General features: G+C 40.0%; 1 protein-coding gene and 1 long non-coding RNA gene across 2 annotated transcripts; one reads left to right on the top strand and one right to left on the bottom strand.

The window, feature by feature from the left end:
• Positions 1-201: 201 nt before the first annotated feature.
• Positions 202-13,486, bottom strand: LOC144003249 (uncharacterized). The gene is made up of 3 exons (XM_077499306.1): positions 12,992-13,486; positions 2,419-2,694; positions 202-1,701 (listed from the first exon to the last, which is right to left on the bottom strand). Exons 1-3 carry the CDS (start codon positions 13,167-13,169, stop codon positions 860-862), a joined length of 1,296 nt encoding a protein of 431 aa, XP_077355432.1. The 5' UTR covers positions 13,170-13,486; the 3' UTR covers positions 202-859.
• LOC144003388 (uncharacterized) lies at positions 1,586-3,603 on the top strand. Its single transcript, XR_013278968.1, has 2 exons — positions 1,586-2,141; positions 2,480-3,603. It is a non-coding gene; the product is annotated as an uncharacterized LOC144003388 (long non-coding RNA).
• Positions 13,487-14,721: the final 1,235 nt, after the last annotated feature.

The raw sequence follows: 14,721 nt of genomic DNA, 5'->3' as shown, positions 1-14,721 counted from the left end.
ATCCGTCAAAAATGAAGTCTGCCTGCATACGTTGCAAATATCACTACACATTTTGATTTATGCTCTTTTAAATGGGATGACATGAACATGAAAATGAGCTATGAAATATGAAACTTGAAGATGAAAAATGGTCCTCTCAAAAGAGTCACAATAACACCCCGCCCAAAATGCACAGGCTATATTGACTGATAAATACAATAGTTTAGTGTTCCTCGTTTATTACTTGGGGTGGTGTGGTGGGGCAAAAAAAACAAAAAACATTCTCATTTTCTTCATGTGACCAACAGCATTTGAAACATCACATCCATGATAAGTTATCAAAAAAAAAAAAAAAAAGCACTTTTCACACGCCACATCAAATACAATCTTTTAATTTATACAAAATTATGAAATCAAATTTCCCACTGTGGTAATATGACCACACTTAAGCAAGAAAATACCACAAAGAGCAACAATAAAATAAGCAAACTTTGGCTGATGCTTCAGAAGCTGAATTGTAAGCCGAATGTGATCTTCAAAGTTGAGGCTGATTTCATCTCTTGAGGTGTCAAACTTCCAAATCATTTACAAGGTTAAAATCTCAGATTATGGCCTTGCCTGCTACGGATTTGACTTCCCATTGATATTTTAAAAGTTCCTGAAAATTTCAGGTTCATATCTTGACCACTCCGGTGGTTTGTTTTGGTAGTCTTCACTCTCCACAGAAACACCAGTCATCAATATGTGATGTACTGTATCAAACAGTATGTGATCTGCATAAGACACAGCAGTATTGGGGGGAAATTGGGGAACATTATAAAACATTTCATCTCCCTTGTTGTGTGGAGTCATAGTGAAACCAGCACAAACTGAACCGGGCCTACGAGGGTTTCTCTGCCTTGTGTGTTCTCATGTGCTTGACCAAATGTTGCTTTTGAGTGAACTCCCTACCGCAAACTGAGCAACTAAAGGGTTTCTCTCCTGTGTGTATTCTCATGTGTGTGACGATAACATGCTTTTGAGATAATTTCTTACCACAAACTGGGCAACTAAAGCGTTTCTCTCCTGTGTGTGTTATCATGTGCCTGACCAGATTTGGATTTCGAGAGAATTTCCTCCAACAAATGGAGCAACTAAAGGGTTTGTCTCCTGTGTGTGTTTTCATGTGATTGATCAAAACATGCTTTAGAGAGAATTTCTTACCACAAACTGAGCAATTAAAGGGTTTCTCGCTCGTGTGTGTTCTCATATGTTGCTGCAATCTTGATTTCGTTGTCAAACATTTACCGCACACTGAGCATGGAAAACCCTTTTTCCATATTCGTATCTTGTTTTTGTTGCAGATTTTCTCCTTCTCAGAGCACTTCCACTGCTTGTTGTCACCTTCACAGTCTGTGTTGCTCCTCAAATGTTCTATGTCATCATTGTCAGACAGTGGAGCGATGAGGCCGTCTGGTGGTGGTCCTCCATGGTGGTCTCCACTTGGGCTGTCATGATGAAGCTGTGACCACTTGGGGGCTTTGTCTTGGTCATCTTCACTCTCCTCAGAAACAGCAGTCAGTGGAAACGTGCCCACTTCAGCCTCTTCCTCTCCAACATGGGGGAACTGCAGAGCTGCAGGTTCCACTTTAACATGGATGGGCTTTGCATCCTTTTGCCCCAAAATTGAGCTTTCCCCCTGCGGCAAAGGGGGATGTTCTTGACAATCCAACTGTTGGACATCTGCAAGACACACGTCAATTGTTTTATGATACTTACTGGCATACATTCAAAAATATTTTCCAACAGAAACATCATCGTGTGATGGAGTAGTCATCGTTCAGAGTGGACATATTGGTGGATAGCCGAAGCAGACATTCAGACAGTTTGTCCATTAGCTAATAGTTACTCGAGTCGCAAGGAACGTGGGAAGTCTGGGACCATTAAAAATAAAAAAAAATGTGGTGTCTTCATTTGGACACTCACAAGTCAGGAGACTTTTCTGTCTGTACAAGATTTATTTCAGGAATTTGCTTCTATGTGAACAGGGCCTGAGAGTACACCAGTTTGTCAGACTATTCCTCTTGCTAAGATCCTCTTTGCCCAACTAGTCTCGGCCTATTCCTTGCCTCGCCTTTGATTCCTGTCTCGCCTCGATCTTGTGCTTGTTTGAGGCTTTTTTTGTAAGTATTCCTGTTTCAGTAGTTTAATTCTTGCCTTTTTTCAAGCTCTTCTTGTTAGATCTTTTCCGCGTTCGGTGACGTGTGTTCTCTGTTGTTTATTCTTGCTCTTGCAAGCTCCTTTTGTGAAGTACTTCCACAAATTGTTAGCTTGCGATTTTCTTTGCTAATCCCTGCATTCGCAAGTGTACTCTTGTATTTTTTGCAGCTGTGTATTGCAATACATTTTGGCAAACTTGAACAAAACATTTTTTGGAGCATTTCGATGGTCTGCTGTCACCTTTGCGGTCTGCATTGCTCCTCAAAGCCTTGTTTTCTTCTATGTTCTTGTTTTGTGAAAGTGGATCTTGGCGGTCTTCTGGCGCTGATTCTCCACGCTGATCTCCACTGCGACTATGATGAGGAAGCTCGGCTGGTTCCTCTTTACACTCCTGCACAGATTCACCAGCCAGTGGCAACATAATCGCACTGGCCTCCTTCTCTTCCTTTAGGGGGCGCTGTGGATGCTCACGCAGCCGAGGGTGATGAGCATGATGAGAGATTAGCCTCTGCACATCTAAAGGACGTGAGCAAAACAAACATTTCAGCTCAGGGTCAAATTTTCATAGCGTAAAAAAAAAAAAAAAGGAGCAGCCCCTGTTCTTTTTGAGAGGGTTAAGTATTTTTTTGGAGTTTACATCACATCAACACAACAGTGCGCTCCGCTAAAGTTTCCCCCACACCGTAATTTTCTAACCTGGCAATAGGTGCCTCTCCACAGTAATTTTGTGGGGGAAAAGGCGGGACATTCTGTACAATAATTCGAGCTGATTGGGCGATGTGACATTTTACACGTTTGTTTTAACCAATCACGGCCACGGGTGAAAATTTCCTGTTCGTTCTTGTCGAAGGGGGGGAAAAGCACAAACATCTGCCTAGCTAGAAATGCACGAAGCGCCTCTCGCTGTTCTACATTCAACAAGGAACCTGAGTAATTCTGAAAGAACAGAATTAAATGCAGCGTCCAGTCGTCCATGTTAAGTTTGTTTGTTAGCCCCTGCGTCGGCACTGGCTTCCTGGTTTCGTCACAGTTGCATATCCCGCCCCCAAACACAATGTCGCTCTATGATTGGTCTGAACCACCAGTGTTTCAGGAACGGCGGTTATCTGCGGGAGCGGTACAAGATGTCTTTGTAGAGGTTTACTCCGGCCACTAGGGGTAACTCGGGGATTAGGTTTGTTGTACTGCTCCACGCAGCAGTTCTCCATTTTGTTATGCTGCCAACAGGACGTTTTTGTCACAGTGCTACTCTAAGTTATATTAAGCTGTTGATGTTATTCATGTAAGTCTACATGTTTAATGTATTATTATTAGTTAGGTGGTTATTCTGAATGTTGTCTATCTGTTCTATGTGAGTTTATAGCCCTATGTTTGTACCTCTGCAGGGCTCCTTCATCTCTGTCAATAAATGCTAATTGACATTGAGGAGTGTATTTCTTCAGTATTCTCCGGAGTTTGTGAACTCACAAATACCACGAGAATTCATCTTGCGAGAGCAAGGTTAGTAAATTTCGGTGTATCGACCCTTTCAGTGTGACGTCACGTTTAAGTGCGCTCCTTGCGGTGGAGGGCAGGGTGTCAATGCAAGTGAATTAGAAAACAATCAGTGTGACCTAGAAAATAGGTCAAACAGTTGATCAATCAGCGATCAACGCAATGGTGAACTTGTGTGCGACCTACGGATGCTCTCATGGCTCAAAAAGAGATGAGATCATTCTTTTAGCTGCCGGCAGTGATTCTAAACCAGGCGGAACAGTGAGGAGTAAAAGATGAGCACGGTGGCTTGCGGGAACCTACGACGCACCTGCTTCGCACCCACAAAAAGTATGAGGATATGCTCAGATCATTTTATCAGGAAGTTTTTCTCTTTTTCATATACAGTGGGTCATAACATTAACCTCTGATTGTAAATTCGAGGCAGACGTGATGAATGTGCCATATTATCTTGACTGAAACAATCATTCATACTTTTTTTGCATAAGTATTCAGGTAATTTTGAACAAAAAGTTTAACAATTTAACACGATTATCACAATTCAACACTCTGCAGTCTGTTTGTTTGCAGCTAGCAAGCTAAGATAGCTTGAAGACGAGTATATCCGGACACAAACGATTAACTGAATGACAATTTACACCATGAAATTAGTGATCACCATACTATTTCAACCAAAAACAACATACCTTAAGCTTCCACTTCCACTTTGCCCTACAACAAACTCAATTTTCTTGTCGTTTGCGGCTCCAACGATTGGTTTCAATGAGTCGCAGTAATGTCGTGTCCTACTCGGGACGTTTTTTGTGACACTTAACATATTTCCTACCTTTCCTACGAAACCGCTCGCCGATAATCAAGCTCTCCACGTTCATTTGTTATGGGATGCAGTAAGAGCTAGCGCATTTGGCGACAGCGGCAGCTGTCGTGGCATCGGTGACGTCACTTCCGCTTAAGTCGCAGCACCAGTGACTTCACTTCCGCGTATGCCGCGGCATCACGTACGTCACTTCCGCTTATGCGGCTCATCCGCCATTGTGGCATCTGGTGATGCCACAATGGCGGCTCGCCGACAGGAATAGGACCATATTTGGATGCCAAAGTTTTTTTTTTTTAATCAATCTTTATTGTACAAATGTTTCAAACATACACATCTATATGAAAAATAAATATATACATGTGCGATACGTTACGAAAAATGTTAATGCTGTAGAAATATATTAGATAGATAGATCATGGGTTCTCTCTCTCTCTCAGGCAATCTCTTTCTCTCTCTCTCTCTAGTGTGCATAATGTGACCAATGATGTCCTGCTTGAGTATTTGTAATGTTCAGTGTTCAATAAATTGTTTGAAAACGTATCTCATTCATATTGTACGATATTTGTTTATAAATGTGTCATTCCTGTGTAAGTCACAAGATGTCACTGTTGCATTCGACATGTTGCCTTTGCTCAACAGAGTGCATTACTTGTCTCATCTTGGCTGTACTGCATTGTATTCTGTGTTCAACAATAATAAACCACCTAACACAAAAAAACAAAAACAAAAGAAAAACCTCATGGACCGGTCCATATTTGGAACGGTGCCAGGGAGATGCCACAATGGCGGCTAGTCCGCCATTATGACACAGCTCAATATACTGAGCTGCATGTAATACTGGATTTTACGCCGGCGCAAGCCGTTTAAGCCACAGAGCCGTCAGCTATCCAGTATTACATACAGATCAGTGGCCCAGCGAGATGCCACAATGGCGGACGAACCGCAGCCGCCAGGAGGGGCCAAGATGGCGGCGTAAGCGGTTGTGTTTTTGGGAGCTGCGTACCTCGATCCGATTTGAGTTGGTGGAACACTGATATTTTGCTTCTTTTAGCCTGAAAAGTTTTCAACGTGATTCCTTTATTGCAATGCTGTGGAAGCAGTGAACTGTATTCGTCGTTTTTTGTTTTTTCTATTTTTCTTCATTTTTTGAGCGCTGTCACGTGTCAAGACACGTTAAAACGAGCTAAGCTAACGACGTGATCAGCTACTTTGACAACATGGAACCGATGTCTACACCTGAAAATGCGCTTGTGGATAATGCGCACAACTATTGTCTGCGGAACCAGCCTATTCTTTCTGTTAGGGACGCTGACTTTCCTCCCCTGCCGATCTCACCATCAAAGCCGCCGGCTTCGAAGAAAAGTAAGCAGCTTCGTTCGGCAGAAGGAGACAATGTGAACATGATACAACAAATATCGACATTATTTAACACCAGAATCGATACTTTGGAGACAAACATCACGTCGAGGATTGAGGACCTGAAGAAGACAGTTGACTACGCTTGTGCTGAAGTACGAGATCTCAAAGTTAAAGTGAAACGCGTTGATGTGCGAGTTGGTTTGGCTGAGACAAAAGTGTCCGCGGTGGAGCAGCGGCTGGCTGAACTTGAAGATTACTCGCGGCGTTGGAATTTACGACTCTATGGAGTACCTGAAAAGAAGAACCAAAATGTCCGTGAGGAGGTGATTTTGATCTGCCAGGCTGTTCTACCCGGAGAAAAGGAGAAATTTCGTGATGTCATCGGCACAGTGCATCGTCTAGGCCAGCTGAAAAATGAAGAATCGAGACCTCGAGGAATTATTCTTCAGTTCACTTCAAGAATTCACCGAGATGCTGTTTGGAAGGCGGCAAAAAAATCTGCTTTTCTCCAGGAAAACAAGATGCGGTTTGCTGAAGATTTGTCATCATTTACGAGGGAGAGAAGAAAGCAACTTTGGCCACTGGTGGCGAAGGCACGCGAGCAAGGGAAGACGGCGTATTTTGTTGGAGGGAGAGCCTTTGCCAATGGTACTGAACTGCTTTTTACTGCTTAGGTTTCCCCCGCCGACTTCTGATATTGATTAACTGATACTGAGATCAGGGACTTGTCGGAGGCCCCTTCAGGGGTGTCACTGACTCTATTTTGTACTCGTCTAAGGAATGCCATAAAAAAGCAAAAGGATCCCTTATTTAAAAATGAGAGAAAAAAAAAGCCACGTTGTGTTTTTTTATTTTTTATTTTTTTATTTTGTTTTTTTTCCTAGTAGGAATGCTTCTTTTTGTTGGATGCAAGGCCACTTTTGGAAAGTCGTACTTTTATTTGTCTTTTTGCCACGTGGATTAGTTATATTTTTATAGAGTAAAGGTTTCTTTTATTTAAGTGGATATGATTGCTTTTGTTAGTAGGGCATTTTGTTTTTTCGTTAGACTAAAATAACTGATGGAGAATCCGTTGACAGAAGTTAGTCTATTTCTATTGTTGGGTTCCACTGACTCATTTAATAGTGATGTTTAAATGGTGCGGTCCCAAACAACGGGGTTATTGTTCTCGCACTCTAAATCTTTACTTGTTTTTGTTTGTTTGTTTGTTGTTGTTAATACGTCTTTGTCTATTGTTACTCTCAATGCCAGGGGGTTAAGAAATATTGTAAAGCGTAAAGCGATTTTTTTGTTTGCTAAACAGCATAGATTTGATTTTTGTTTTTTTCAAGAGACACACTCGACTACTACATGCGGTTGTGGAAAGCTCAGTGGGGTAACGACTTATGGTTTGCTCATGGTTCTGCATATTCTGCTGGGGTTGCTACAATGAAACACCTGTTCTCTGGTAACATTTCACACACCATGTGTGATGAAGCAGGCCATTTCTTGCTACAGGTAATATCAATCAGCACTGGAAATATTGTAATATTGGTTAATGTGTATGGCTATAACTCAAATTCTGGAAATAATGACCTTCTTGAGGAATTGGAAAATTATATTAAGAACTTGCTTGACAAATTTCCAAATTCTGGCATAGTGATGGGTGGAGATTTCAATATGATATTGGACCATGATTTGGACTGTTGGCCTCCACGTGACCAATCTGCTGTTAATAATAGGTTGAAAATATTCATGCAAGTTTTTAACTTGGTTGATATATGGAGGAATAATAACCCGAATCTGAAGGAGTTCACTTGGAGTAATAGAAATGCCACCAGGTTGTCACGTATTGATTTTTGGCTTATTTCTCAAAATATGAACGTAAACCCAATCTCAGTTGATATCATTACAACTCCTTTAACCGATCATAATGCAGTCTCAATCTCTATTCCTTTGTACTCGAACAACTCTAAAATGTGTAGAAATGCCTACTGGAAGCTTAATAGTTCTCTGTTAAAGCATGATGCAGTTAAGGATAATATTGTAAGACTAATTAAAAAAATTTGCAACCAAGCTAAAGCGGAAAACTCTTTTTGTAGCAGCTGGGAACTATTTAAATTTGAGGCTTGTCAATACTTCAGGAAATATGGTAGTATCATAGCGAAAGCTCGTAGATCGGAGGAAGAGAAGATAGTCTCTGAAATAGTTGCTTTATCATTGAAGAACCTTGTAAATGTGACAGACGACGATAGACTCATGTTGACTTCACTACAGGCTAAATTAAATGAATTGTATCTTAACAAAGCTAAAGGTGCATTTGTGAGGTCTAGGAAAAAATGGATCGAGGAAGGTGAGCAAAATTCAGCCTATTTTTTTCGTTTAGAAAGGCACCATGGGAAAACTAATTTGGTACTAGAGGTGTGCAAAATTTCCGATTCTTAGATTATTCACGATTCGGCCGTGGAACAATCGAGAACGATTCACAAACGTCCAAATTCCGATTATATAAATATGCCAAGGGAAGCGAAACGAGCGAAAAGTACGCGGAACTGAAACGCAGTAGCGCGCGCGGTCTTCGGGACGCTTAATGGGACGGACCGAGAGTACACATCCACAACTCACGCCTCGACATTCAAAACAACAACAAGCATGGCTGAGCTGACCAACCCACCTCTTCGTGAGATCAGACCTGCTCCGAAAAGGCAAACAACTTCAGGCGGAAGTATCAGCTAGCTGGCTGCAGTGCGTCGGTTAGCGTTCTACAGGGCGCCGCGCAGTGATACGAACGAACGAACAGAAAAGTAGTGGCTGGCGGTAATGGCGTCTGACTTTATTCAGAAAATAGTATTGTGGTGGAAATGTATCACGCTTTTGAAAACAAATAGTTTTTAGAAGAAAAACGCTTTATTTCCGAGACCCCAGCCAGCTTGCTGGACTATTTTCTTTTTTATTTTCTTCTCGTCCAACGTCGAACCAGAACGCGTGTCACCGAACGCTGTCGGAAAGAAGTCAGTGCTGATCGCACACACGGGAGGTGAGGATCAAATTGAGATTCATGTTAAAAAAGCCGAACGATCCCATTAATGTTTACACGTTCATGTTTACACAAGTTAAAAAGCAGAAAAGCACTTGAGGTGTTTTTTTTTTTTTGTACCTCTGAGAAACTTTAATGTTTACATGTTCATCTTTACACAACTTAAAAAGCAGGAAAGCACTTTTTTTTTTTTTAGGCATTTGTATTGAAGTAGTAGTTCACATTGTCTTTCATTTATACCTCAGTGCACTTTTGAGTGGATAAAAATAATATATTTTTGCTCAATGCTATGTTTTATTCTGTTGAAGACTGAATATACTTAAAAGCTGTTGTTACAGAATGAGGACTTGAGTATTTTATTTACTGTTTTGAACTGTTAACTTGATACTGAAATAGTAGTTTATGTAGGCCTGAGAGGACTTTTGTACTATTTTTGTAACTAATGTACGAAACATTAAAAGCACAAAAATACATTGTTTTTTTTCTGCTGCCTGGGGGGAAAATCAATAATCGTTTTATAATCGAATCGTAGCCTCTGAATCGTAATCGCAATCGAATCGTGAGGTGCCCCAAGATTCCCACCTCTATTTGGTACAGGAACTTAATATTGATGGCATAATAACTGATGACCCAAAAATCATAGCCAAGTACTGTTCTACCTTTTACAGCAATTTATATAGTTCTAAGTATTGTGAACAATCTACAACTTCCTTTTTAAATTCTCTTGACAATGTTGCACAGATAGCTCAAAATGACAGAGACTTCTGTGATGAGGATATAAAGTTGGATGAAGTCCTTTATGCTATTGAACACCTCAAAATTAATAAATCACCTGGAATTGATGGCCTAAGAGGAGAATTCTACAAAGCTTTTGCAAACGATTTAGCTCCTTTTCTACTTGAAGTTTTTTTAGAGAGTGTTATGAAAGGGTCTCTTCCTACCTCAATGTCACAAGGTCTAATTACTTTAATACCAAAACCAAAAAAAGATCTTCATTTCATTGATAACTGGAGGCCCATATCTTTGTTGAATAATGACTATAAAATATTCGCGTCTATAATAGCTAAAAGAACTAAAGGTGTACTAGATTCGATAATTGATGAAGTACAGTCTGGTTTCATGAGTAAAAGACATATTTCTAATAATATCAGACTTGTACTTGATCTAATTGATTATTCATATCTTTGCTCTGATCATAGTTATCTTTTATTTTTAGATTTTTACAAGGCATTTGATACGGTAGAGCATAAATTTATTTTTCGTTGTATGGAAAAAATTGGTTTTGGTGAGTCTTTCTGTAGAACTATAAAACTATGTATGCTAATGGTAATAGTTCCATCAGGTTGAGTAATGGTACTTCCCCGAGATTTGATCTAAATCGTGGAATAAGGCAGGGCTGTCCAGCCTCTCCTTATTTGTTTATTTTGTGTACTCAGCTCCTCGCCTGTCACATAAAACAAAGTGCTATTCAAGGTATATCTATTGCAGGAAGAGAAATTTTAATTAGTCAGCTTGCTGATGATACTACCCTATTCCTGAAAAATTCAAGCCAAGTCTCTGCTGCTATTGAAACTGTGCAACTTTTTTCTGCAGCTTCTGGACTTTATCTCAATTTAAACAAGTGTGAACTGCTACCTATTCATAAGTGTGACAAGACTTCTATATATAACATACAAGTTAAATAAAAAGTGACCTATCTGGGCATTACTATAATGAAAAACGATGTTATGAGGTGTACTGAAAATTTCACACCAATTATTCATAAAGCAAAAGCGAAGTTTAACCAATGGTTAGGTAGAGATCTATCTTTAAAAGGTCGAACGTTGTTGGCGAAGGCGGAAGGATTGTCACGTCTTACTTATGCAGCAATCTCTTTATTTGTTAATAAGACTACTTGCAATACTATTGATAAGATGCTTTTTGATTTCTTATGGAGGAATAAGACTCATTATGTGAAAAGATCTGTTGTAATGAATACATATGAGACTGGTGGTTTGAACTTTCTTGATTTTACTACTCTAAATAATATGTTTAAGATTAATTGGGTGAAACAGTTTCTGAGCAATCCCACATCTATTTGGAATTTCATTCCTAATTATGTTTTTTCTCAAGTCGGAGGTCTTGAATTTTTACTTTTATGTGACTACAAGATTGAAAAAATCCCCATGTCTTTGTCCAATTTCCACAAACAAATGCTGTTGGCTTGGTCTTTGATTTACAAGCACAATTTTTCTCCCCATAGATGCTTTATTTAGAATAGCCGCCATGTCTTGCATAAGAATAGATCCTTATTTTGTCCTAATTGGTTTGGTAATAACATCATTCTGGTTAGTCAATTACTCAATAATGAAGGTTTACTTTTAAACTATTCAGAATTTTTGAATAAATTTAGCCTTCCTGTTTCTCCTAAGGAGTTTGCTGTGGTCATGGATGCTATTCCAGTTGGAATTTTGTTCCTTTTGAAAGGAGTGGGAACAAATGTCTCTTTACCTAAATTGGACCCCAAGGCAACTTTAATAGGCAAATCTTGTCTTAATATTTCTGTGAGAAACAACAATCGTAGTATACGCTCATTGTTTCAAAGAAATGTTTCTACAATTCCGTATGTGATTTCTTACTGGTCTGGTTTTGCTAGTGGTTTGCACTGGAAACAAATTTGGTCTCTGCCATACAAATATCTGTTAACAAATAAAGTAAGGGAAATTTCTTTTAAAATAATACATAGATATTATCCTGTTAAAAATTATCTCCTTAGATTCAAGAAAGACATTTGTGTTGATTGCTCATTCTGTGAATTGTCCCCTGAAACATTGGTCCATCTATTTTGGTATTGCCCTTATACGAAAAGATTTTGGAAAGAGGTGTCTCGATTTATTATTGATTATATTGACTCTACTTTCTGTCTTTTCTGGAAAAATGTACTGTTTGGATTCTGTAATGATGATAATGAACGGAACAAAAAAATTTTGATTAACTTGATAATTATTTTGGATAAATTTCATATACACAAATCTAAAGTTAGTCATTCAAGACCTTTGTTTTCAGTTTTTGAATTGGAAACCAAACAGTACATTAATACAATATTGAACTCGACAAACAGGAAAGCAATGAGAACTGTGGCTTTATGCTCTTTCTTTAATGTTTTTATCTAAGTAACCCCCTGGCTTATTTGTTTTTTGTTTTTTTCTTGTATTAATGACGTGTGTGTGTGTGTGTGAATTGTTCTCAAGTTCGTTGTATAACTTGTTTAAAATTATACAATAAAAAAAAAAAAAAAACGCAGCCGCCATTGTGGCATCCAAATATGGTCCTATTCCTGTCGGCCATTGTGGCATCAGCAGCGGCTGCAGCTCGTCCGCTGGGCCGCTGATCTGTATGTAATACTGGATAGCTGACAGCTCTGTGGCTTCAACGGCTTGCGCCGGCGTGAAAGGTTTATCGGCTATCCAGTATTATATGCAGCTCAGTATATTGAGCCGTGTCACAATGGCGGCTTGTCCGCCATTGTGGCATCTCCCTGGCACCGTTCCAAATATGGACCGGTCCACGGAAGTGATTGCTAATGACGGAGTGCGAATACCTTAATTCAACTTAACTTTCAGAGCACTTAAATAAATAATAATAATAATAATTTAAAAAAAACATCGAAAATAAGGAAGTTAAGTGTTTAGCAAAGTGACTAAACTAAACAAACACACACAAAATGCCTCGTAATCCATTAATCCATGAGTAATGGCAGCGGCACCAAGTCGAATGGAGTCGCGACATGTTCCGAGGGAAAGAGGAAAGGCAACGGCAGCCACCGATGCCGCGGCATAAACGCAGGTGACGTACGTGATGCCGCGGCATACACGGAAGTGAACTCGCTGGTGCCGCGGCATAAGCGGAAGTGACGTCACCGATGCCACGACAACTGCCGCTGCCGCTAAAAGCGCTAGCCCTTTCTCGAGGGATGTTTGTCCTCCGGGAGGCGCAGCGGGAGATAAGTAGTGACCTCAGCTGGAAGGGTCTATTGCTCCATCGAAAACTGAAGTGCCACGTGCATAAAGTCCATGAGTGTAGTGTACTTTTTTCTTCGTTAGCTAATAAACGTCTGTAAATGTTAAGTGGAAGTTTAGTGAACATACCTTCCATGCGTACGACAACTTGAGTCTTGCAAACAGCTTCCAATTGTTGTCGGTGACGCTTGGTCTCCTCTCTCGCTCGACACAGCTGCTCCTCGTACGACGCTATCGCCGTTTCAAACAGTCCGACGATTTCGTCGGCGGCCGCAATCAGTCGTTCCCTTACCAAATCTTTCAACATTTTGATGTATGTGTCTGGGCGAAGGCTCACGTGAACACAAGACACAAGCTGAACCTCTCGATGCTGTTAAAAAACGGAAGTTATGCGAGCTCTTAACAGGAAGTGTTGTTTTTTTTGTTTTTTAATTCTTTAAGTTGCTTTTTCTGTTGCAACACTTCCGGATTAAAACCTATTTTTCCAGCGACTAACACGTTCTTAAATTCAATTTATTAAATTTAAATTTATTATTTTATAGACGAAATTCTCGAAAATTGTAGCCTAGTCAACAACAACAACAAAATGAGGAAGAGTAAAACGAAGTAGTTGTTGCCATACGGACCACAATGACAATAGCGCCAATGTGCAACATGTAAACAGACGCGGGAAACGTCAGACCGGCTTTTCACTTCGGTCGTTTGAATACGTAACGCGCATATGTTCACTAACTTTATGTCACCGACTAACTCAAAGGAGCTCAATGTTACTCCTCCCGCACCGGCACATTGCACCTTCCTAATCGTTGGAGAGCAAAATCTCGGACGCTCCGTGTTGCTCGAAATGGCTGTCACAGCTTCTCAACAAGAAGTACACGTTGACTTGTGTAAAAAGAAATACTCAAAGTAGAACAATTGATTAAATCCCTGTCCTTACGTGGAAGAAAAAACGAAATATCCTAATCTAATTTCGAAAAAAAGTAACAAAAAAAGTAAAATGTTTTAATACCAGTGAGCCTTGGCTCAAATTTAAAAAACATTTTTTTTTTCCAGATTAAACAATTTTTTTATTAACACTAGTAGTTCTTGGCACCATTCACATCATTCGCCACAAATTGTTCTTGTAGCAGAAAACAATAGTTCTTTTACAGTTTTTCACGATTGTTAACACAGAAATCTAAACAATTGGCACAATTTGCACAACCTTAACTTCATGTACCAATCACTCGACCCGAATTGTCACTACTTCACACTCCCTTATGACTCCCTAGACTGACTTTCCTTATTTACACTCTGACACCAATTGCAAATCACCTTGTCGAAACACTATACACAATATGTTCAGTTGTTGCACACACCTCTCATGTAAAAAGCTCAACCTGCAATACGCTCTGCAGTCAATTACACATTAACTTGTCAAAACACAACATACAATGTTCTGTTGTTAAACACACTTCTCATGTGACATCTCAGTGGTATCAACTTACAGCACACAGGTGTTCAAAACTCAACACATTCACGTCTGGTAAGCAATTGACCTTTCGCATAAGCTCCGCCCCCCTTAGTTACTGTTGCTAGTCCGTCAAGCTTGGTGACTCCGACAGCACAAGCCGTGACGGGAAGACTTACACCGGCGTGTATTAGTGATTTCTTTTGGAGCAATACCAGTGCAATATCCTCCAGATCGAGGCAAAAAGGTTTACAATGCAGTGGAGGGTTATAGTCATAATATTAAATTAGCCAGCGAAGGGGAAACAAACAGGACGCACGCTAAATCTGAGAAAACCCCATGACCAGCACAGCATTATGGACCAGTCGTGCTCTTGTACTGCCGGGTAAGTTTTCTTACTTATATTAGT

The sequence above is a fragment of the Festucalex cinctus genome, chromosome 1 (genome assembly GCF_051991245.1).
Source record: "Festucalex cinctus isolate MCC-2025b chromosome 1, RoL_Fcin_1.0, whole genome shotgun sequence".
Classification (NCBI taxonomy): domain Eukaryota; kingdom Metazoa; phylum Chordata; class Actinopteri; order Syngnathiformes; family Syngnathidae; genus Festucalex; species Festucalex cinctus.
The sequence above is the reverse complement of the archived record's forward strand: the minus strand, read 5'-3'. Positions and strand labels throughout refer to the sequence as shown.